General features: G+C 43.5%; 1 protein-coding gene across 1 annotated transcript; it reads right to left on the minus strand.

The window, feature by feature from the left end:
- Positions 1-9596: 9596 nt before the first annotated feature.
- Positions 9597-21302, minus strand: LOC121145327 (tripartite motif-containing protein 64-like). The gene is made up of 8 exons (XM_040964053.1): positions 20892-21302; positions 20160-20255; positions 18991-19221; positions 18073-18095; positions 16776-16873; positions 15914-16201; positions 10273-10379; positions 9597-9674 (listed from the first exon to the last, which is right to left on the minus strand). The coding sequence occupies exons 1-8, from the start codon at positions 21300-21302 to the stop codon at positions 9597-9599; spliced, it is 1332 nt and encodes a 443-aa protein (XP_040819987.1).
- Positions 21303-23570: the final 2268 nt, after the last annotated feature.

Genomic DNA, 23570 nt, shown 5'->3' on the forward strand with positions numbered 1-23570 from the left:
TGACTTGGACAAGAACCTATGCTGTAAGTCTTCCTCTGAATCTTCCAAAGCCAACGGACATGGCCACAGCCAGCTGCAATTTGCTGCTGAGGAATCCAGGGTGAGTGATATCTAAACAGCTGGGCAGGATCACAGAGATCTCAAGTTGGAGAGAAAGATGTGGACTTAGGCTCATGGGTAGGTGAGAAAGACACAGTAGAGGTGGTCTCTTCACTATATGTCCCAAGAGGCTAGCATGTCCCTTAATGCTGTGGTTCAGTTTGGTCAAGTATCTGTGTTGGGGGGTTTTGTCTTGAAGAGCCAACTTGGAAACAGTGTCCATTCACCCAATCAGTCAGTTAGTGTTGATACAGCCAGTGGTCTGCAACAGGGTCTGCTTCACTGCCAAGTCACACACACAGTTTCCTGCAAATGTTGTATACTGCCTTCAGGCTTTCTTCAGACATTGTATTGTAATCTTCTGTCATGTCCGGTGTTCTAGATATCAGATGCAAAATTGGCCACTGTGTGACAATGTGAAGACATACTCTATATAAAATCACTAACAAAATACTAAAAAGGCAAGGAAAGGCAAGAAAGGAGAGGGAAGAAAATGACCAGGCCACCGTCATGTCCCACAGATCAGGAAGGGGAATAGTCACAATCTCACCTTTTTGTCTCTTAACCCTGAAATTATTATTTTACAGGGAACAATTCTAAAGGAAATGAATGCTTTATGGGAATTCATGCAGGAACAGAAAGTTCATGTTCCAGAGGAAATAAGGAAGAAGAGTTCATTTATGGTAAGAATGAAAAGATTGAATACAATGAACATAACACCTTACACCTTTGAGCAATTTCCACACCCTCTTCAAGGATAGTGATTTCCTCACACCCAAAGAAGAGTGTTCCAATGATAACTCTCTCACTAGCTGAAAGAGCTGGTGAGAAGAATACTAGAGGAATTCACCATCCCAGCTATTCCTGGTCCAACTTAGAAGTGTTACACAAATCTTCTCAGACACACAAATACTAAAATACCAAAAGAGAAATAAATAATACCAGTGAGGAAAATAGAATAATTGCACAAATAAAAAAAAAACAGACATAAAGGCCAGAAGGCAAAAGGCATAGAAATGAATAGAATTAATGATACAATTAGAGCATTGATGAGGAAGAGGGTGAGAGAAGAGATGGAAAGTGAGACAGATATCTAGAGAGAGACCCCGAGTTCCTTCTGGAGTATATTTGAAGAGAAAAGACTAGAAGTGTGCAGAGGCATTCGTAGCACCCCACAACACCTAAGAAATGGTGTACTAACTCAGCATGAAATTGGTAAAGTATTCCTTGAGAGTTTTTCAGTATTTGAAGATACATGTGACAGAGAGGGAGAAAAGCAAGCAGATCTGTTCCGTGTCCTGGTTCTCTTCCCAAGTGGGAGGAAGAGCCATGGCAATGTTAGGCTGAATGAAGCAGCCTGGCCCTGCACCTGCGGCCCTCATGTGAGCCATCAAAGGCACAAGCCCTTCGGCCATCCATGCTGCCTTAGCACATTAGAATGAGCAAGAGGTGAAGCAGAGAGGCTGCAACAGGTGCTCCTAGGGAAGGTAGGATCAACTCAGCTAATGATATGAGATGTTTCAAACTCTTGTTAAGTGTGAAGCTATGCAATTCTCATGAGCTAATATCTCTCTACAGGAGTATGTGTCCCTAAGGGAGGAGATGATCAAGGCACAGTATCAGAAGATGCATATGCTTCTTCATGAGGAAGAAGAGCTGCACCTGCAGAGACTGCACAGCGAAGCACGGGAGCTTTTGCAGCAGCTCCAGGACCGTGAATCGAGCATGACCCAACACATAGATTGCGTGAAAGAAAAATACAAAGAGCTGGTTGAGATGTGCCACAAGCCTGACATGGAGTTACTGCAGGTGAGCAGGGAAGGGCCACATTCAGAGACATGTGTGCTTCTCTGAGCAGGTGGTCAGGACACTAAAATGTTAACTGCACCTATAGCTACTCGCAGCTGCATGACACGTGTGTAATGAATGACTCAAAGATTTGATTGCCCAAACACTTAGTTCTGCATGGGCAGAAAATCTTTTCTGTGTCTTTGCCCTAATACATTGGATAAAATTCTCGACCTGTAATCAAAATGCTGCTCCCAGAAAAAGTCATACAGAAACGTAATCATGACAGTGTAACATGTTTCTTATCCATTCTGAAAATCAGTAAGCTTCCTGTGTTGAGCAGGATCAGCTATCAAAAGGTGAAAGGATTAGGAATTCATTTTCCCTAAGGAAACTGCAGCCAGGACTCAAGAATATACTGATATTTAAAAGACTAATTTGTACGACCCTGGACAATGCTATCCATTTGTAATTGGCTACCTAGAAAAGTGTTCCCACTGCCTGCCTTTTGAGAAGAACACTCTGATCTTTAATCTAAAAGCAATTGGCTGAAGAACTTGGAGGCTTTGCCCTTTGCTTGGGCAGGATCAGTCACCCCTTGCAATGCACTCTGCTTTTCAGACAGCTCTCTTGTCTGCTTAGCACTGTAGTCAGAAGTGCTCAGCTCTCTCTAGGAATGATAGCTGGGACTTGATCTTCAGCCTACATCCTGTGGCATCTCTTCACAGCTTCATGCTGAGGTCCACCTATTTTGGGCTCACACTGGAATTCCTTCATGAGGTAGCTCAGGTTCTGTTACTTCCTGATGTTGATAATTCTTAGTAATTAAAACAAACCACATTCACAAAAATGATGTGTTTTCCACAAACGTTCAATGAAAAACTTCTCCGAGTTAACTGCTTTTTTGTCTTTTTTTTTTTCTTCCAGAATGTGAAGATGGAATTGGAAAGGTGAGTGTAGAGCAACCATCTCTGATGGGTGAGAAATTGTGTCCCTGATGATGAGTCAGGTGCTTGTAATTTGCTCTTTTAACACAGTTCTGTCAGTCTGTGTCCTCATTTAGTTGAGCAAGGGTTCTCAGCAATTTTCTGCTTGGTTTAAGTAAGATAGGAGTGGCTGACTTCCTATGTGGGAATGTATGGTTCTGCTTTCTGGAGTCTGCTTCACCCTGTCTGTCCTCTCTGCTCCTTCTGCTACTTCAGTATTTCAACAAACCAAGTGGTGGGAAAGTAATATGAGCACAGGAAAGAGGAGGATTCCTCAGGCTGGGAAGAGAAGGGAGGCTTTGCTCTTGGAAGTAGCAGTGAGCAGGCCTTGCTCTCTCCTAGAATTTCCCATTTTCAGACAGGATCAGGGGGATCCTCTGACTCAGATTGCCAGAACTCTACTTTCGCTGAAATCGGGGATACTGGTAGAATCCGCATGCTGGCCAATATTTCAGGGATACAAAACACCTTAGAAGATGAGGCAATTCGATGTGATGTGGTATTCAGAACAATGAATCATTTTTTCGCAAGCAAGTAGTGAGTGAAATTTATCTTCAAAACCCTGCTAAATTCAGGCCCTCAAGCAACATTGCTTTTGTACACTGTAGAAGTCTTTGTGACTGTGTGATTGCCCTTGCCTGAAGTGTCATGTGTTGTTCCTCACAGAGCAGAGCTCATACGGAGATACAGGCCCCAGCCAGTGGACCCTGTACTGACTTCTTGGAGCATCAGTGGACTTCGACAGATGCTGAATAATTTCAGAGGTAAGCATCAGCCTGCATCAGTCTAGCTCTCGTTGCCTTCTTCAGTGTGTGGGACATGAGCCCTTTTTTGGATTAGTCCATGTTGCGCACCTGGAAACACAATAGGGTTTACTGAAATGTTATCTTTGCCCTTTGTTGAATCACTTTACAGTGATCCAACCTGAGCTTTGTAGGGAATATTGTAAACAGGTAGGAGATCTCGGGCTCAGTGGCAGGGAGCTGGATTGCAAGTGCATCTGATTGGAAACAAATCGGCTCCATGAGGAATATTGGCTCCCTTAGTCAATACTTTAATCTTCATTTTCACTGTAATTTAAAAGATTTTTTAAGCAATAAAGTCCACAATCTTGGTAGCATGACATCAACCTGAACATGTCCCTTGTCTTTTTTGTCCATATCCTGTTTCTTGCTAGGAGGACACCTGAGGTGATTCTTTGCACAGAAAGAAAGAAAGAAAGATACATAGATCTTATTTTACAACATTGAAATGGTAATTCATTGACTAGCTTTTTATTTTTATTTATTTTTATTTCTTTATTTATTTTTTTTTTTTTTGCAGTGTCTAATGGTTTGGAAAAGAATGTGGCGAGTCACTACTTACACCTTTCTGAGAATCTCAGATATCACATATTTGGAAAACACCGTGATGCTCCCAGTCAAGGCCCAAGAGCACAGAGTTTTGCTGCGTGGGGTGCACCGACCTTCCGTTCTGGCAGGCATTACTTCGAGGTGGATGTATCGCACTCCTCCAACTGGATTCTAGGACTCTGTAGTGATTCCAGCATAGACGAGCCTGATACCATTATTGACACAGAGGGTGCATTTTTCCTTTATTCTGTGAAGTCTGGTGATGGTCACATTCTCTCCACCAATTCTCCTTTATTACTTCACTATGTGGCGAAGCCTGTGGGTCTGGTTGGGGTGTTTCTTGATTGTGACTATGGAATGGTGAGCTTCTATGATGTTTCCCAAAGCTCCCTCATACATTGTTTCCCTCCAAACTCCTTCTCCTACCCTCTGAAGCCCTTCCTTTGCATGGATACTCAATAAATTGTCACATTTTATAATTGTTTTAGTTAACTGTCAGGGTGGATAATCTAACAGTGTTAAAATGTTTCTCATGGGAAACATCACAGTCTTTGTATGCCTTGTACCTAAGGGAGGGTAGATTGATTGTATGTTGCTAAATTGGACAACCACATTGAATGTATGAAACTTTATATGAAATTTAACTTTAATAAAGAATATTATAATCAACACTTGTCTGATTCTAGGATCTGTTCAGCATCCCCTATAGGAATCCAACACCCATTGATGAGCCAACATTTCTTTGCCTACTTTTCATTTGGTGCCTTTCTACATTGTGAATAGTTCCTGCCAATAAAATGGTTTTATCAGCTGAATTCGGGTTGTTGTCTTTTCCATTTTATTTTTTTACCAAGGGTCCTCCACAGATAAATAAGGTTTATTGCCATATTTAAATTTGGTATAGATGGAAAATGAGGTGTTCTCAAAGTCAGTTTCCTAATCTAAGATTTGGTACACAGACATCAATCACATCAAACTCCAGGGTAGACTCCATACCTGACAGGTGATCCTTTCTCTGAGTTCAGCTCCTGCAGCAGATCTCAGCTCAACTGAGGGCAAAACGCATTCTGGATAATCAGAATTCCCATATAAGCCATTATCAATAAAATGCATTCTTTATTAATAACATTCAAAATCTCTCATCATATTTGAAGACTTTTGTGACAACCAGTGTGGAAATTCCAAAATGAAAAGGACACTATTTGCTTTACTTTCTGCTGTTTCTAAATCTTTGCTGAGCACAGAACTACTAAACCCTATTGTGTTTTCAGGTGAGCAACATGGACTAATCCGAAAAAGGGCTCATGTTCCACACACTGAAGAAGGCAATGAGAGCTAGACTGATGCAGGCTGATGCTTACCTCTGAAATTATTCAGCATCTGTCGAAGTCCACTGATGCTCCAAGAAGTCAGTACAGGGTCCACTGGCTGGGGCCTGTATCTCCGTATGAGCTCTGCTCTGTGAGGAACAACACATGACACTTCAGGCAAGGGCAATCACACAGTCACAAAGACTTCTACAGTGTGCACAAGCAATTTCACTTGATTTGTTTTACTTCCGTGAGTTTATGAAACATATATTTCATTTAAAGTTCATATAAATTTCTCATTTTCATATCAAATATATGAACCTAGAAATCTTGTGGTCAAAGTCTCCTAGATGTTCGAGAGGTCTGGTGCATCTCCTAAGATGTGGGTGCTGTAGACAGAAGGATGAGCTTCGGAAGAAAGGCAGTGTCTGCGGGTACCTTTCCTGAGCTCAGTGGGACCCTAAAGGAAGACAAGAACCAGTACTGGGGATAATAGAGGGCAAAGCTTCCAGAGACCTTTGAGGCTATGAGCCTTAGACCAATTACCTGGCTCCTATGCCACCTAAACCTGCATGGCTCCTCCTACCACTATCCTGCATTCCAGCTGCTAGGCAAGTGGCCCTGTGCTGTAGAGCACGGCATGAACGGGGAGGTGCTTGTGTCTCAGGGAAGCTAACATCAAAAGCAGGTGGACACACTATAGGATAGTGTGTGTTCCCAGCAGTAGGCTCTCATGTCAGTCTAGGCTGTGACTTCCTGTGTGCTGACTCAGAGGGCCAGAGGCAGCTCTTGCACCAAATGACTGTGGCTCACAGTGAGGCAAAAGCCCTAGAGAAGCAGAAAAACTCTGAAGTTGGGATCACAGGGAATTCTCCAGTCCAGGAAGGGTGTTGTCTCAGGCTGCTTCATCTTAGGAGGAAATTGAGAAATGTTCCTGGTCATTTGGGTTCACCTGATTGCCTGGTCTTTGAGGAACCAGTGTTTCAGATTCTGTCGAAATTAGTTAACGGGTTGTTTAGTAACTGTGTAATGGAGACCATCAAATTCAGCAGCATGTAAATGAATTTCCTAGCCTTGTAAATTTCTATTTTTCTTCCTGTTGTTGATTTTATATTGTGGCTTTTCATTTGAGGGGATGCACTATCATATCCAGATATGAGGATACAATGCAGTAGCATCTGTATTCAGACAAAGATGGATTCCCAATGAAACTGTTTACTAGATCTTGACAATAGGATGCTGGACTCTCTGCCCTTGTCCATGCACGCAATGATGGACACATGACTGTAGTACACTATAGTAAGGTTATAGAGGAACTCAGTGAGAGGAGAGGAACTTGGGCAGGGGGTAAGGAAAATCCCAGGGCCTGTACAACTGTATCATAAAAATAATGATATAAAAAGAAATTAAAAAAACACACATTGCTGTCTGAAAATTTAGATATGATATTAATGTTTTGGAGTATAATGTGAAAATATCAGTTGATGGGATGAAGCTTAAGCAAAATAGGGAGGCTGTTAAGCCAATCCTCCTGCATGATTTCAGAGCAATCTCTTATCCTTTTGAACTGGAATTACTACCAATAGGACAACGCGGGTGTGATTAAGAGGCTCCATATAAAGACCACAAGGAGGTAGGCTCACAGTTCTCCACAGCTGACAAGCTGGCTTTAGGCGTAGCTCCAGAGACTTCTGAAAGTCCTCACCATCAGCTGGGGTGCCTGGAGCTGACTTCATCTCCTTACTTGCACAGAGAGCAGTCACAGGACCACAGAGAGACTCCCTGGGTAAGTACAGCCCTGCTACTTTCCCCAAACAGAAAAATTCAAATTTTCCAAATGCTGAACATGTGTCTATGAACTGATGCTGCTTGCCTATAGAAGAAAATGATTCCAATTCCTACCCCTCCCGTTTGTTACTAATTTTGTATTGCTGTATGCTTGGGGCTAAAGTGGTGATTATTTTTAGTGCTACCACTTCAACACTTAGGTGTTTCTGTGCAGAATGATTTAGGAAACTGTTGCCAGATAGTCAAATATATAGTTCATTGATTCACTCTACAAGGGCTACAAATGTTGGAGCTGGACCTATTTGAAGCCAGGGGCTTTTTCCAAGTCTGCCATTCTTGTGCAGGGTCTAACACTTGGACCTTCCTCTAGGGCTCAGCCAGGACACAAGCAGGGAGCTGGATGATAAACAGGACTGCAGGGTCAAGGTCAGCACCCATATGGGATCCAGGCATGTGCAAACAAGGAAATTTAGCCACCGGCTACTGTGCTGGCCTCACAACATATAATTTTTTGAATACTACATTCATTTTTTTTTTTTGCAAGGCAGAGCTAAAGAAGGAGGGGGCCACTGAGACATCCATTTTTTGTTTCACTCCTCAAATTGCCAGCAAATTGGACTCTGTGTCTCTCACATTGGTGATAGGGGCCCAAGTATTTGGACCTTGTTCTGCTCTCTTCGCAGCCACATCCACAGGGAGTTGGACTGGAAGTGGAATACCTACTGACTGAATCATCACTCCTGTGGGAAGTCTACAGGAAGTAGCTTAACCCAGTATGCCATAATGGATGCCTTACATGTGATTTTTTTGAAAGATGTCATTTTTCATTTATTTTATTGTTTACCGGAAAGGCAGGTATACAGAGAAAACGATATATGTATATATAACTTCCATCTGTTGATCCAGGGCTGATCCATTCTGAAGCTTGGAGCCAGTACTTTTCCAGATCTCCCACAACAGTGCAGAATCTCAAAGCTTTGGGCTATCCCCAACTGAGTTCTCAAGCCACAGCCAGGGAGATGGATGCAAAACGGTGTAGCCGGGGCACAGACCAGTGCCCATATGGGATCCTGGAACATCCATTGCATTGTTGCCCAAGACCCCTAAATGCAAATTTTATTTGTATTCATTTGTATTGAAAATTATTTGTCCTATTTGCTCTAAGTGTATCCTAATATAAACCTAGTAGGTGCATTAAATCATTTGACAAAACATTGATTTAACAGGCAGGGTGGCAGAAAGGACTGGAGAGTAAGATCCTGCATCGTTTGGTGCATTCCCCAAATGACTTCAAGAGCTGGGGGTGATCCAGGACAAAGGCAACAGCCCAGAGTTCTGCCAGTGTTTCTCATGTGAGTAGCAGAGGCACACATGTTTGAACTATCTTCTACGACTTTTTCAGCTTCACTAATAGGGAGCTGTATCAAAAGAATGTGACTCCATTCAGATCTCAAACACATACTCCAACATGGGATGCTAGAGCTGTAAGTGGTACTTTACCCACTACATTTCAAACTTAACAGTAGGAAAGCAGAGTTTATAATAGGCATAATAATGTGAAAATGATAATACACGACTATCCCAGACTTGTGTGCTATACTAAATTTTCTACCATTATTTTTGCTGTCTGTTCCTCCTCTGCATCATAAAAAGCACACTGCAAAATAGTTTGTGGTCTTACACTCCCAGCAGCCTAATGTAGCTCATGTTAACCGTGTTCATTCATATACTCAACACACCTGTGGCATCCTGGAACAGGAGATAACGCATAATATTCATCATTCTATATTGACCTAAAAACTCATTTTTCAGATCAAGATGTAGAGAAGGAGATATATAGAAAAAAATCTTCCATTCACTATTTCACTCCCCAAGCGAATGCAATAGTCAGAGCTGAGGGCATCCAAAGGCAAGAGCCAGGAGCTTTTTCAGGTCTCCAAGGTGAGAACAGGTACCCAAGGCTTTGGGACACCTTCAATTGATTTTCCAGGCAACATTCATGGAGCTGGAAGTAGCCAGGACAAGAATCAGAACGCCTATGGTACCATGGTGGATGCTCAGTCCTGGGACCAGAACAGGGACAGTGAAAAGCCAACTGTACATCTAGTGAAGCTGCACCTGTGCCCTGCTGCTTGTAGTTTTTGCCCAACTGAAGACAATCGGAAGAAATGGAGAGTCTGTTTCTGCAGTGCAAATAAGCCAGTAGTGCATCTGTGGCTGAGGCAGAAGAATCCTGTTCCAAGTATGTCTCTCTCTATTGGAAATAGACACAGTCAGCTTTCTGGAGGCTCTTTGATCTTCATGGAGTGACCCTTGGATAAGAAAGGGGTTTCAAAGAGGATGCGGATTCTCTCCGTGAAAAGCCAAGACACATGTCAATGTGGGGACACAGATTTCCTAGGTCACTCCATCTGTTTACACTTCAGCCTCTCCCATTCACTTGGACTCACGTCCTCTGACAATAAGACATGCATATAGCCTGCTACAGTAAGTTTCTCACAAACCACACATTATTTTCTTTGCTTTCACTCATTGTCTACTCATTAGGAACGGGACAATGAGTCTATCCCATTCGTGCTCAAACCATTTTCATGCACTTGCAGTTCTTGAAAGACCTTGAGAGAAGGTCTTTTGATACTGTCTTTTGAAAGATGATCTCTCAAGCCCAAAAGAGTTCATGTGAATTCTTTGGATTTAAGAATTTGTCAATGAATCATCACTGGCAACCTTCAGATGTTTGGACAAGTTAAAATTATCATGTGAAACCTTTCTGAGTCAGGCTGCACCTTTCTCTCTAAACATCACGCTACTCTTAGCATCATATTGCATGCAAACAATTACCAGAAAATCTTCCCTGTGAACCCGAGTGTTGTGACTCTGTTGATGAATGTCCACTGTCTATCAGGTCTGTCTCGGGCTGCTGAGAAGGAAACACGGTCTCCTACTCACCGTCCACTCAGAGAGTATTGTGCTCTCCTCATTCAGGTGCATCTGGTTTTCTAGCATCTGTTTCCAAAATGATCTCATTTGCTTCACCAGCGTCTCCTGTAAAAGACCTGAATTTGAGCAACAGGGAAGCTTAAGAGGTTTAGATATGAGACCCAGAAGTGATGGAGACAACTAAGAATTTTGAGATAAAAGTATATTCTTAGATGTAGAAGGAACCTATCATTTCCCTCAGTGCCTTTAAATTATGCATTTTATAATATTTCATAATTTAGATGCCAAAGTATAATGTGATCATGGGAAAATTATTTTCAATAACATGCATGCTTACCATTTAATGTGTTTCATACCCTGAAACTCAATTTTAATCTACTGATGTTTTGTCCCCATCAATTCCAATGCTCACGCTCTTGTTTATTTGCAGGTTTAGTAAATATGATTCTCCAAAGCAGCTTCAGGAACCACCCTCAGTAGCCGATGCAATCTCTCATCCTGAGTTCTTTCTGCCAAAATGACCACCACTATTATGTTGAATCAAAATTTTAATGAGCATTGAGTTCATCATTCTCCCAGCCTCTTGGGAAAGCATTTTCAGTTGTTTAAATAGTCACATTTATTTCAGACCCAGAGAGGAAAAGACTGCTCATATGCATTGCTATAAACCCCAGGTGCCCAGAAACAGACAGGGCCTCATTGGGCAGCAGCTGGAAATCAGGGATTGAATCCCTCTTCCCATGTGTGTGTGTCTCAGGAATCCTGCTCCTTGAGCTGCTACTGCTGCTTCCTGGTTTCATGTTAACTGAATGCTGGAATTAAGAGGCAGAACAAAGACTTGTACACAGGTGCTCCCCTCTGTCATGTGATGTGGAGGTGTTGATGCACACCAGTAAGCACAAATGTTGATTTTGATTTCCTTGGTGTTACCTGGAACCGTTCCTGACGTTCAATGCAGAATGCATTCACCATCACCAGGATGTTCTTCATTAACAGCTTATTGTTCGTGACTACTCAGGGGGTCTCAGTCTCACTTACCCTGCTATTCTCTGCAGCTATGTCAGTGGCACAGTGTCTGTGACCAGCATGCTCCTGAGGGTCAGAGCAGAGCACACAGAGCAGGCTCTTGTCTTCTTCACAGAATATCTTCCTGGTCTCCTTGTGGGTGCCACACATGCCCTCCTCAGAGTTCTGGGAGTGCTGGATGCTGGCTTGTCTGGTAATGGAAACCAGATTCTTCAAATGAACATTGGTTTTGAAGTCTTCATTTTTCATGCTGGTTCTCTGCACACTGGGCATCGGACAGGCGATTTGGCTTCTTGCCCGGCCAGGCCGGGCAGACAGAGGGCCTGCAAAAGCTATGCCCACAGTGTATGGTGACTAGGTCTATCTTGTAGTTGAGGCAGATGGCACAAGAGAGTTCTTCCTGGACCTGGTGTAGGATGTCCAAGTTCAGTTTCCTAAAGGAAAAGATTTCATAGTTGATTCTTGTACTCTGCCACACTAAGACCAAATCAAAAATACACTCACTGTTCACCTCACTCATCGGCTTGTGTGCTGCCCTAGGCTTTGACTGTTGCATATGCCAGAGTACCTTCCAATGCACAGGGAGTGCTCTCAGGTCTGTAAAAGCCTTGATGTTGCCTAAGAAAGGACCCTCTGTACCGTAGCCTTGTCCTCTGCTTTAAAAAGGAGCTCGTCTGGTTGATGGAGATTTTTCTTCAAATATCCTGAGGCTTAGTAGAGTGAACCAATTTTGAATTTGCAGAGTGGATTCTGAATGCAGTCAAAATTAGTCAAGACCCATTGTTAATGTTCAAATACTATAGGGCAATAAGGCGAGAATTTGTGAGTTGTTTCACTTAATTGTTGGAACTCTTTAAATGTGTTACTATTAAACACATACTATTCACATACTATTAAATGTGTTACTATTTCAAATTTCACAAACCATACCCCATGTACTGCCACCATTGCTGAATACTTGACTGATTAAACTACATATTTAATTTGTGTTTCAGACATCATCCATTAATATGTTTACATTCATGTGTTGAACTTGCTTTTCTGTTTATCTTTAGTTGGGTGACTGATTTGGAATATTGATTAGGATGAAAGATATGAAAAAAGAGGCAGAGAGAGAAAGAATGAGTGAGAGAGAGAATGTATCCACTTGCTGGCTTACTTCTCTATTGCCTCCACCCTCTTAGACTCGATCAGGCCAAGGCCAGGAACCAGGAAGTCCTTCTAGGTCTCCTAAATCTATAACTTTCATTCCACCCATAATGCCTGGTCAGTGGCAGGCACCTAGATCAGGTTGGAATAGTTGAAAATCTAAGTAGCACATACCTTGCCTGTTGATCTTTAAATATACTAACTTAGTCTCTTACATATATAAGGTTTTGTTGATTTAAAAGCAGATTACACAGAGTAGAGGCAGAGAGAATAATCTTGCACCTCTGGCCTCCCAATAAATGCTCACATTCATAACAGGTGATGTGATCCAACGCCAGGATCCGGCACACTCTTCCAGGTTCCTTATGTGGTTATAGGAACCCATGTTTTTGCGCTGTGCTCCACTGCTTCTCTGTGCCCCAAGCAGGGAGATGGAAGGGAAGTAGAACAGCCACAGCAAATCTGTTGCCTAATGAGATACCAGCACTTGAGGGAGGATGAGCTAGTTGAGCCATAGTGCCACCAATGATACAAATACATGTGTTTATAAAGTTATCTAGAGAGGGGCAGACATAGAAATCTTCTGTCTGTTTTCACTCCACAGTTGGGTCAGTCAACCAAGACTGAGCCATATGCAAGCCAGAAGTCAGGAACTTCCTCTGGCCTTCCATGTGGAACCTGGAGCTTAGCAATGGAACATCAACCTCCATTTTCTCTGACATATTGCATGGAGCTGCATCAGAAGTGGCATCACTGGTACACCAATATAGGATGCTGCTGTCATAGCAACAGCTTTACCTGCTGTTTCACAATGCTGGCCCCCACATTTCTAAAACTATAAGTACCATGTGGTGATCACAAAAAATGCTGCGTTTGCCGAGGGCCCAGTGAGATCATCCAATGACTGTATCCTAGCCTTGCATCTTCCGAGATACCATAATGTCACCAGTTCATATCTCAGCTGCTCAACTTCTCTTCTGCTCCCTGTTTGTGGTCATTTGAGGATGTCCCAAATCCTTGGGACCCTGTACCCACTTTGAAGACTCATAACAAACTCCTGGCTCCTGCCTATGGATGCCCTCAGCTCTGGCAGTTGCATCCACTTGGGGAGGGAATCAACAGACAGAGGATCTTTCTGTCTAATTCTCCTTCTCAAAGTACATCTCTTTAGGGGATTGGGGTAATGCCATTGTTTCCACACTAATATCATCACTTTCTTTCCCTGTATCTGGGGTCAGGGGAGAAGCAAAGAAGGAGCCCTATCCAGCCTCCCACACATCCCAGGTCCCCAGTGTGAGGCACACCCCGAGCGTCCTGCTCAAGCAGTTTTAATAGTTCAACAGTTCTTTTTTATTTTTTTTTCTACTCAGGACTCTTTATTTATTTTGACATTCTTTACATAGTTATTTAGATTAAGAAGGTTCAAGGGCTACAGGAAAGTGCATAATACTAGTATGTTTTCCATATTGTTACCTTCATGTTTAACCTGTAGGAGCTACAGCCTATTTGCAGCCCATAACCCCAACCAGGCCTGCCCCCTACTCTGGTTCCCATGCATGCCCATATGTACTGCAGACTTGTTCAGTCTATCCCACATCCCATTTAGCTCTAGTACATGTCAGTGGGCATTGAAGCGTAGTTTGACCCAACCAACCATACTATCCGTCCTTCACACGTCCTGGCGGGTGGCTTTCTGTGAAGCCACATCTGCCTCTGTCCTGCTTATTGTATTCTTCAGTGGGAGTGGTAACCCAGGAAGGAGGTGCCCACTATCTCCCTACTAGGCCACTCCCACTCCTGGATTATGCACTCTCCAGGTGGTTCTGGAGTTTAACTAGACAGATTAAGCCCCCAGTACCAAAGTCTGCCATCTGATGTTGCAGAAAAGTTCAACCACCCTCACCCACTCTAATTTTTGCTTGCACCTATTGTAGTAGTCAGCCCAACCTGACCTTTCCCTGATCTAGCTCACATGAGGACCACAGGTGTTGTAGCCCTGCCTGGTCTGCTGTGCCTCCATCCTGACTCATGCTTTCCAGTGGGAGTGGTTGTCCAACAGAGAAGCCCACATTCTGCCTGCCAGCTTTGCACCTCACCCCAAAGTTCTTACATGTGCTGTTTGGGCACTGCAACCACATCTGATATGGCTCATGCCAACTTGGCTACATTTATCCTGAATCATGATTTTTGTAGTAAAACAAAGGAATCACTTTTACTCTGTAGATATGAAAGTGTGTGTGAGAGAAATAGGGAGAGGGCACGGAAAGCTCGTGACTGAAGTCCTCATATTGCCTGCACCAGGATCCAATATGGGCACTGGTTCTGATCTGGTGACCCCTCTTCCCATGTAGCTCCCTGCATGTGGGCTGGGAAGGCAGTCAAGGACAGCCCAAAGCTTGGGACCTGCACCTGTGTGACTGACCCTGGAGAGGCTCCTGGCCTCAGATTGGCTCATGTCAGGCCGTTGAGACCACATGGGGAGTGATTCATTGCATAGAAGTTGTTCCTCTTTGCCTCTCCTCCTCTTTGTATATACAACTTTGCAAATAGTAAAGATATCTTCAAAAAAGAAAAGGGAGAGAGAACTTGTTCCTTCATGTTAAGAGTATAACGGCGTTTTTATTCCCCACATTCCTGCTTATTCCGTTCTTTTCTTAAGTTCTTTATCCAAAACGTGTATATTTATATGTAACATATTTTTCTGGTTTTTCACATGAACTGCAACTGGACTGTGACCACAAGTCTCACATACATGCGCACTTGCATTTTTGCAGGTAGCACCAATCATTCCTCTCAGTTTCTCTCAAACAGGCATCGAGAGTCACTAAGTGCTCCTGGCGACTCTGTCGTGAGAATGCACTTCTGACCAAATGCAGAATGTTTTTATATTTTCAGTTTTACTTATTTTTATTGAAAAGGTCTAGCAAAATATTGGAGGATGGCTCAATTTCTTGACAACAAGCACCTGTACACGAGACCTTTAAGAATTGTTGGCTCATCAATGGGGGTTGGATTCCTATAGGGGATGCTGAACAGATCCTAGAATCAGACAAGTGTTGATTATAATATTCTTTATTAAAGTTAAATTTCATATAAAGTTTCATACATTCAATGTGGTTGTCCAATTTAGCAACATACAGTGATTACAATTAATCTACCTTCCCTTAGATACAAGGCATACAAAGATTGTGATGTTTCCCATGAGAAACATTTTAACACTGTTAGATTATCCACCCTGACAGTTAACAAAAACAATTACAAAAGTTGACAATTTATGATGTGCCCATGCAAAGGAAGGGCTTCAGAGGGTAGGAGAAGGAGTTTGGAGGGAAACAATGTATGAGGGAACTTTGGGAAACATCATAGAAGCTCACCATTCCATATTCACAATCAAGAAACACCCCAACCAGACCCACAGGCCTCTCCACATAGTGATGTAAAAATGGAGAACTGGTGTAGAGAATGTGACCTTCACCAGGATTCATGGAATAAAGGAAAAATGCACCCTCTGTGTTAATAATGGTATCGGGGTCATCTATGCTGGAATCACTACAGAGTCCTAGAATCCAGTTGGAGGAGTGCGATACATCCACCTCGAAGTAATGCTTGCCAGAGCGGAAGGTCGGTGCACCCCATGCAACAAAACTCTGTGCTCTTGGGCTTTGACTGGGAGCATCACGGTGTTCTCCAAATATGTGATATCTGAGATTCTCAGAAAGGTGTAGGTAGCGACTCGCCACATTCTTTTCCAAACCATTAGACACTGCAAAAAAGAAGCAAACAATCAAAAACTAGTCAATGAACTACCATTTCCATGTTCTAGAATCAGATCTACCTTTCTATCATTATTTCTTTCTCTTTCTTTCTTTCTATCTACCTTTCTTTCTTTCTTTTTTGCAGAAAAATGCCTCAAGATTCATCCTGGCAAGAAACAGGATATGGACAAAAAAGACAAGGGACATGCTTAGGTTGATGTCACGCTATCAAGATTGTGGACTTTATTTTGCCTAAACTTCATTTACATTACAGTGAAAAATGCAGATCAAAATATTGACTATGGGAGCCTATATCCCTAATGGGCCGATTTGTTTCCAGTCAGATGCACTTGCAACCCAGCTCCCTGCCACTGAGCCCAAGATCCTCGGCCTGTTTATAAGTTTCACTACAAAACTCGGTTTGGATCACTGTAGTAAGTGATTCAACAAAGGGCAAAGATAACATTTCAGTAAACCCTATTGTGTTTCCAGGTGCGCAACATGGACTAATCCGAAAAAGGGCTCATGTCCCACACACTGAAGAAGGCAATGAGAGCTAGACTGATGCAGGCTGATGCTTACCTCTGAAATTATTCAGCATCTGTCGAAGTCCACTGATGCTCCAAGAAGTCAGTACAGGTAACACTGGCTGGGGCCTGTATCTCCGTATGAGCTCTGCTCTGTGAGGAACAACACATGACACTTCAGGCAAGGGCAATCACACAGTCACAAAGACTTCTACAGTGTACACAAGCAATGTTGCTTGAGGGTCTTAATTTAGCAGGTTTTTGAAGATAAATTTCACTCACTACTTCATTGTGATACATGGTTAATCGTTCTGAATATCACATCACATCGAATTGCCTCATCTTCTGAGGTGTTTGTATCCCTGAAATATTGGCCACCACGCTGATTCTACCATTATTCCCTATTTTAGCAGAACTAGAGTTCTGGCAATCTTTTCTTTTTTTTTTAATGATTTATGTATTTTTTTTATTACAAAGCCAAATATACAGAGAGGAAGATATTTCTTCTGCTATTTCACTCTCCAAGTGGCCGAAATCGCCGGTGCTGCGCTAATGCAAGACTCGAGTTAGGGACTTCTTCCAGGTCTCCTACACGGAATCAGGGTTCCTAGCTTTTGACCTGTCCTTGACTGCCTTCCATTCCACAAGTAGAAAGCTGGCTGGGAAATGGAGTTGCCAGGATAGAACCGGGGCACATTTGGAATCATGGGGCGTTCAATGCAAGGACTTTAGTCACTAGGTCACAGCCCCAGGCCCCAAGTTCTGGCAATCTTACAGAGCCTAAATTATAGGCAATAATCTATGGGCAATCTACCAGCAGACATCCCCAACAGCACATCAGTGACTCATCCTTCGAGCCAGGAGGCTTGGGGCTTGTCTGCCACACAAGGAAAAGCAATTCCAGCCTGGCAGCCCTGGTCCTGGGGAAGCTGAGTCAGAGGATCCCCCTGATCCTGCCTGAAAATGGGAAATTCTAGGAGAGAGCAAGGCCTGCTCACTGCTACTTCCAAGAGCAAAGCCTCCCTTCTCTTCCCAGCCTGAGGAATCCTCCTCTTTCCTGTGCTCATATTACTTTCCCACCACTTGGTTTGTTGCTTTACTGAAGTAGCAGAAGGAGCAGAGAGGACAGTCAGAGTGAAGCCGACTCCAGAAAGCAGAACCATACATTCCCACATTTGAAGTCAGCCACTTCTAAACTTACTTAAACCAAGGAGAAAAGTGCTGAGAACCCCTGCTCCACTAAATGGGGACACAGACTGACAGAACTGTGTTAATAGAGCAAATTACAAGCACCTCACTCATCATCAGGGCCACAATTTCTCACCCATCAGAGATGGTTGCTCTACACTCACCTTTCCAATTCCATCTTCACATTCTGAAAGAAAAAAAAAAAGACAAAAAGGCAGTTAATTCGAAGAAGTTTTTCATTGAACTTTTCTGGAAAACTCATCACTTTTGTGAATGTGGTTTGCTTTAATTACTAAGAATTATCAACATCAGCAAGTAACAGAACCTGAGCTACCTCATGAAGGAATTCCAGTGTGAGCCCAAAATAGGTGGACCTCAGCATGAAGCTGTGAAGAGATGCCACAGGATGTAGGCTGAAGATCAAGTCCTAGCTATCATTCCTAGAGAGAGCTGAGCACTTCTGACTACAGTGCTAAGCAGAGAAGAGAGCTGTCTGAAAAGCAGAGTGCATTGCAATGGGTGACTGATCCTGCCCAAGCAAAGGGCAAAGCCTCCAAGTTCTTCAGCCAATTGCTTTTAGATTAAAGATCAGAGTGTTCTTCTCAAAAGGCAGGCAGTGGGGATACTTTTCTAGGTAGCCAATTACAAATGGATAGCATTGTCCAGGGTTGTGTAAATTAGTCTTTTAAATATCAGTATATTCTTGAGTCCTGGCTGCAGTTTCCTTAGAGAAAATGCATTCCTAATCCTTTCACCTTTTGATGGCTGATCCTGCTCAACACAGGAAGCTTACTGATTTTCAGAATGGATAAGAAACATGTTACACTGTCATGATTACGTTTCTGTATGACTTTTTCTGGGAGCAGCATTTTGATTACAGGTCGAGAATTTTATCCTATTATTAGGACACAGAAAAGGTTTTCTGCCCATGCAGAACTAAGTGTTTGCGCAATCAAATCTTTGAGTCATTACACACGTGTCATGCAGCTGCGAGTAGCTATAGGTGCAGTTAACATTTTAGTGTCCTGACCACCTGCTCAGAGAAGCACACATGTCTCTGAACGTGGCCCTTCCCTGCTCACCTGCAGTAACTCCATGTCAGGCTTGTGGCACATCTCAACCAGCTCTTTGTATTTTTCTTTCACGCAATCTATGTGTTGGGTCATGCTCGATTCACGGTCCTGGAGCTGCTGCAAAAGCTCCCGTGCTTCGCTGTGCAGTCTCTGCAGGTGCAGCTCTTCTTCCTCATGAAGAAGCATATGCATCTTCTGATACTGTGCCTTGATCATCTCCTCCCTTAGGGACACATACTCCTGTAGAGAGATATTAGCTTATGAGAATTGCATAGCTTCACACTTAACAGGAGTTTGAAACATCTCATATCATTAGCTGAGTTGACCCTACCTTCCCTAGGAGCACCTGTTGCAGCCTCTCTGCTTCACCTCTTGCTCATTCTAATGTGCTAAGGCAGCATGGATGGCCTAAGGGCTTGTGCCTTTGATGGCTCACATGAGGGCTGCAGGTGCAGGGAGAGGCTGCCTCATTCAGCCTAACATTGCCATGGCTCTTCCTCCCACTTGGGAAGAGAAACAGCACATGGAAGAGATCTGTTTGTATTTCTCCCTCTCTGTCACATGTATCTTCAAATACTGGAAAACTCTCAAGGAATACTTTACCAACTTCATGCTGAGTTAGTACACCATTTCTTAGGTGTTGTGGGGTGCTATGAATGCCTCTGCACACTTCTAGTCTTTTCTCTTCAAATATACTCCAGAAGGAACTCAGGGTCTCTCTAGATATCTGTCTCACTTTCCATCTCATCTCTCACCCTCTTCCTCATCAATGCTCTAATTGCATCACTAATTCTATTCATTTCTATACCTTTTGCTTCCTGGTCTTTATGTCTGCTTTTTCTTTTTTTTCTTTTTTTTTCAATGCGTAAACATTACACAGCACACAGATATTTGTGCAATTATTCTGTTTTCCATACTGGTACTATGTATTTCTCTTTTGGTATTTTAGTATTTGTGTGTCTGAGAAGATTTGTGTAACACTTCTAAGTTGGACCAGGAATAGCTGGGATGATGATTTCTTCTAGTATCCTTCTCACCAGCTCTTTCAGCTAGTGAGAGAGTTATCGTTGGAACATTCTGCTTTGGGTGTGAGGAAATCACTATCCTTGAAGAGGGTGTGGAAATTGCTCAAAGGTGTAAGGAGTTATGTTCAATGTATCCAATCTATTCATTCTTACCATAAATGAATTCTTCTTCCTTATTTCCTCAGGAACATGAACTTTCTGTTCCTGCATGAATTCCCATAAAGCATTCATTTCCTTTAGAATTGTTCCCTGTAAAATAATTTTAGGGTTAAGAAACAATGAGGTGAGGTACTATTTATTTTCCTTCCCTGATGTATTGGACATGGCAGGGGTTCAGGCATTTTCTCTCCCCACCTGGCCCCGCATTGCCCCGCCCTACCCCGCCCGGTCTCACCCCAACTCGCACCGCCTCGCCTTTCCTTGCGTTGGCTTTTCAGTATTTTGTTAGTGATTTCATATAGAGTAAGTCTTCACATTGTCACAGAGTGGCCAATAATGCATCTGATATCTAGCACACCGTACATGACAGAAGATTACAATGGACTGTCTGTAGAAAGCCTGAAGGCAGTATACAACATTTGCAGGAAACTGTGTGTGTGACTTGGTCGTGAAGCAGGCACTGTTGCAGACCACTGGCTGTATCAACACTAACTGACTGATTGGGTGAATGGACACTGTTTCCAAGTTGGCTCTTCTTCAAGATATATCACCCATCTCTGAGAATTGACCAACCAGAACATTGAAGGACATACTAGCCTCTTGGGACATATAGTGAAGAGACCACCTCTACAATGTCTTTCTCACCTACCCATGAGCCTAAGTCCACATCTTTCTCTCCAACTTGAGGTCTCTGAGATCCTACCCAGCTGTTTAGATATCACTCACCCTGGTTTCCTCAGCAGCAAATTGCAGCTGGCTGTGGCCATGTCCGTTGGCTTTGGAAGATTCAGAGGCAAACTCACAGCATAGGTTCTTGTCCAAGTCACCCAGTAGTCCTGTGGCGTCGCTGTGTGCACCACAGACCTGCCCATGTGAGCTGGGGACCTGGCTCATTCTGTCCATCCTGGCAGCATTAGCCAGTTTCTGAAGTCTTATGTTGGTTTTGAAGTTTGTCTTCTCTGACTTCTGCCTACACTCTGGGCAGCAGAGTGGCGATGAGCCTTCTTCCCAGCTCAGGTAGACGCAGGGTCGACAAAAGCTGTGGCCACACTCCAATGTAACAGGATCGAGGAAATACTGGCAGCAAATGCTGCATGTGACATTGCTCTGGAACTCTTGTAACATGAATGGATCCATGATTCTCTGCAGACACTGTAAAATTAGAGAGAATTGTGGTAATTATTTCCTGAGGCAACAAAGCAAAGATGAGTGTGGAGCTCTGTCCTACTTAGGCTCTGGGGATCCTCATTATTAAGTCAGCCCCATATAAAGTTCAATTTAAGAAGCACAGTCAAGCTGCATCTATAAGCTAATGAAATATCAGTTAAGCAAGTATCAGCTTTGTTTCAAGTACGTTACAAATTTCCTTAGGAGGGCCAACAAGGAAGCCTATTGCTTAAAGGCCTTTCCTTGAACAAGTCGGGATCCCGTATTGGCACCCTCTCTAATCCAGGAGGCCTTGCTTCCCAACCTGTTCTCTGCCTGTGTCCTGGGAAAGCATTTGAGGACAACCCAAGTCTTGATCCCTGCACCCATGTGGCAGACCCAGAAGAGGATCAGGGGCCTTGGCTTATGATTGGCTCAGCTCTAGCAGATGCATTTGCTTAGTGACTCCCAAGATGGAAGATCTCTCTCTTTCTCTCCCTTTCTCTCTCTCTCTCTCTTTGTCTCTCTTTCTCTCTCTCTCTCTCTCTAAATATATATATATATCTGATTTTGCAATAAAAATCACTATATCTTAAAAAATAAAAGCAAAACAAAACAAAAAATCTGTAAACAACAAGGTTGAAGCCAAGAGCAACTGAAGACAGGAACAGGTGTCTTCTTCACCCTCACCTGTGCCTCGTATCAGTGGTTTCATCTCTGGGAGGTCCAGATATGTCCCTGAAAGTCCGTGGTCACAGTCTCCTTCAGGGGTCTGATGAGTGGCTCCTGTATTTTTAAGATGTACTGAGTTTCATTGGAGTGTCAGATTTAGAGAAATGGAGAGACAGAAGGAAAGATCTTCCATCTTCTGGTTACCTCCCCCAAGAACCACAAGGGCTAGAGCTAAGCTGATTTGAAGGCAGGAGCCAGTAGCCTCTTCTGGTTCTTCTATGCAGATGCAGTGTCCCCAGGTTTTGGACAGGCCTCAGTGACTTTTCCCAAACGTGGGAAGGGTGATGGCCAAACCGGGTACAACCTGGTGTCCACATGGAATCTCGGCACATGCAAAGCAAGGACTTTAAGCACTAGGCTATCACATTGAGCCCATAATTCATTTATTTTAAAGATTTCTTTATTTATTTCTACTTGTTGCAAAGTTAGCTACTACAGAGAGGAGGAGAGACAGAAAGGAAGATCTTTCGTCCTATGATTCACTCCCCAAGTGACCAGAACTGTTGGATCTGGGTCGATCCGAAACCAGAAGCAAGGAGATTCTTCTGGGTCTCCCTTGCGGGTGCAGGGTCCCGAGCATTGGGCTGTCCTCAACTGCTTTCCCAGGCCACAAGCAGGGAGCTGGATGGGAAGCAGGGCCACTAGAATTAGAACTGACACCCATATGGGAATCCAGCACATTCCATCAAAGACATTGCACTTAACACCGCCACGCTGAAAACAGCATTTATTTACATTTATTGGAAAGCAATAGCCATAGAGTGAAACAGAGACAGACGGAAACCTCCACCTTTATCTTGGCCACACACAGAAAGGCAACGAGGTTGAGGCCAAGTCAACCTGACACCAGGTGCAGTCATCTTCTGGTTACCACAAGGATGCTGTGGATCATGTAGGCACCAGGCCATCCTCCACCTGCTCCTAAGCATAAGCAGGGAGCAGCACTGAACTAGAGCACATGCAACACAAAATCTGCACCCACATGGGACCATGGCACCTGCAGGCAGAGGTTGAGCCGGCTGACCCAATACATAAGCCTGGCTATTACTTTAAACAAATGGGAATGCCACTTGTTTGCTCAAATGAGACCCGCATGAACTGACCGCTAAGCTAAAAATAGGCTGCTAAGACAAAACGTGCAGGTTGACCTTCCCCTAAATTCCATGCTCACCTGTGTCTGCTATCAGTGGTCGCAGCTCTGGGAACCTCAGACGTGTCCAGGAAGGTCAGTGGTCACAGTCGGCTTCAGGTCTGTGACGCGGGGCTGCTGCCTGTGAAGACAGTGGCTGTTGGCTGAGAAGGCTCTGGGAAAGTCTGCTCTTGTAGGGTCCACCTGCCCTTAAGCCACACCCACCCAATCATGGGAGCCTCTGATGTCAGCAGAAATCACAAGTGCATGATGGGATCACAGAGACAAGTTTGAACAGGTGATTGGAATTAGAAGGCACTTAAACATGGGTTGGGCTCACTGATGGACACATGTAAATTAGGTTTGTTGGGTCAAATAGTGTTTAGAGCTACTGCAGA

Source organism: Ochotona curzoniae, unplaced genomic scaffold, assembly GCF_017591425.1.
Source record: "Ochotona curzoniae isolate NIBS_2020 unplaced genomic scaffold, NIBS_Ocur_1.0 scaffold_3223, whole genome shotgun sequence".
NCBI classification, from domain to species: Eukaryota; Metazoa; Chordata; class Mammalia; order Lagomorpha; family Ochotonidae; genus Ochotona; species Ochotona curzoniae.

Excerpts from the sequence above, each read along its gene's own strand:
- LOC121145327 (XM_040964053.1), bottom strand. The coding sequence starts at position 21,302 with ATGGATCCATTCATGTTACAAGAGTTCCAGAGCAATGTCACATGCAGC. Across the intron at positions 18,096-18,990 it reads CTGACATGGAGTTACTGCAG|AATGTGAAGATGGAATTGGA; the intron begins GTGAGCAGGGAA and ends TTTTTCTTTCAG. Across the intron at positions 9,675-10,272 it reads CAATACTCTCTGAGTGGACG|AGAATCCGCATCCTCTTTGA; the intron begins GTGAGTAGGAGA and ends CTTTTCACGGAG.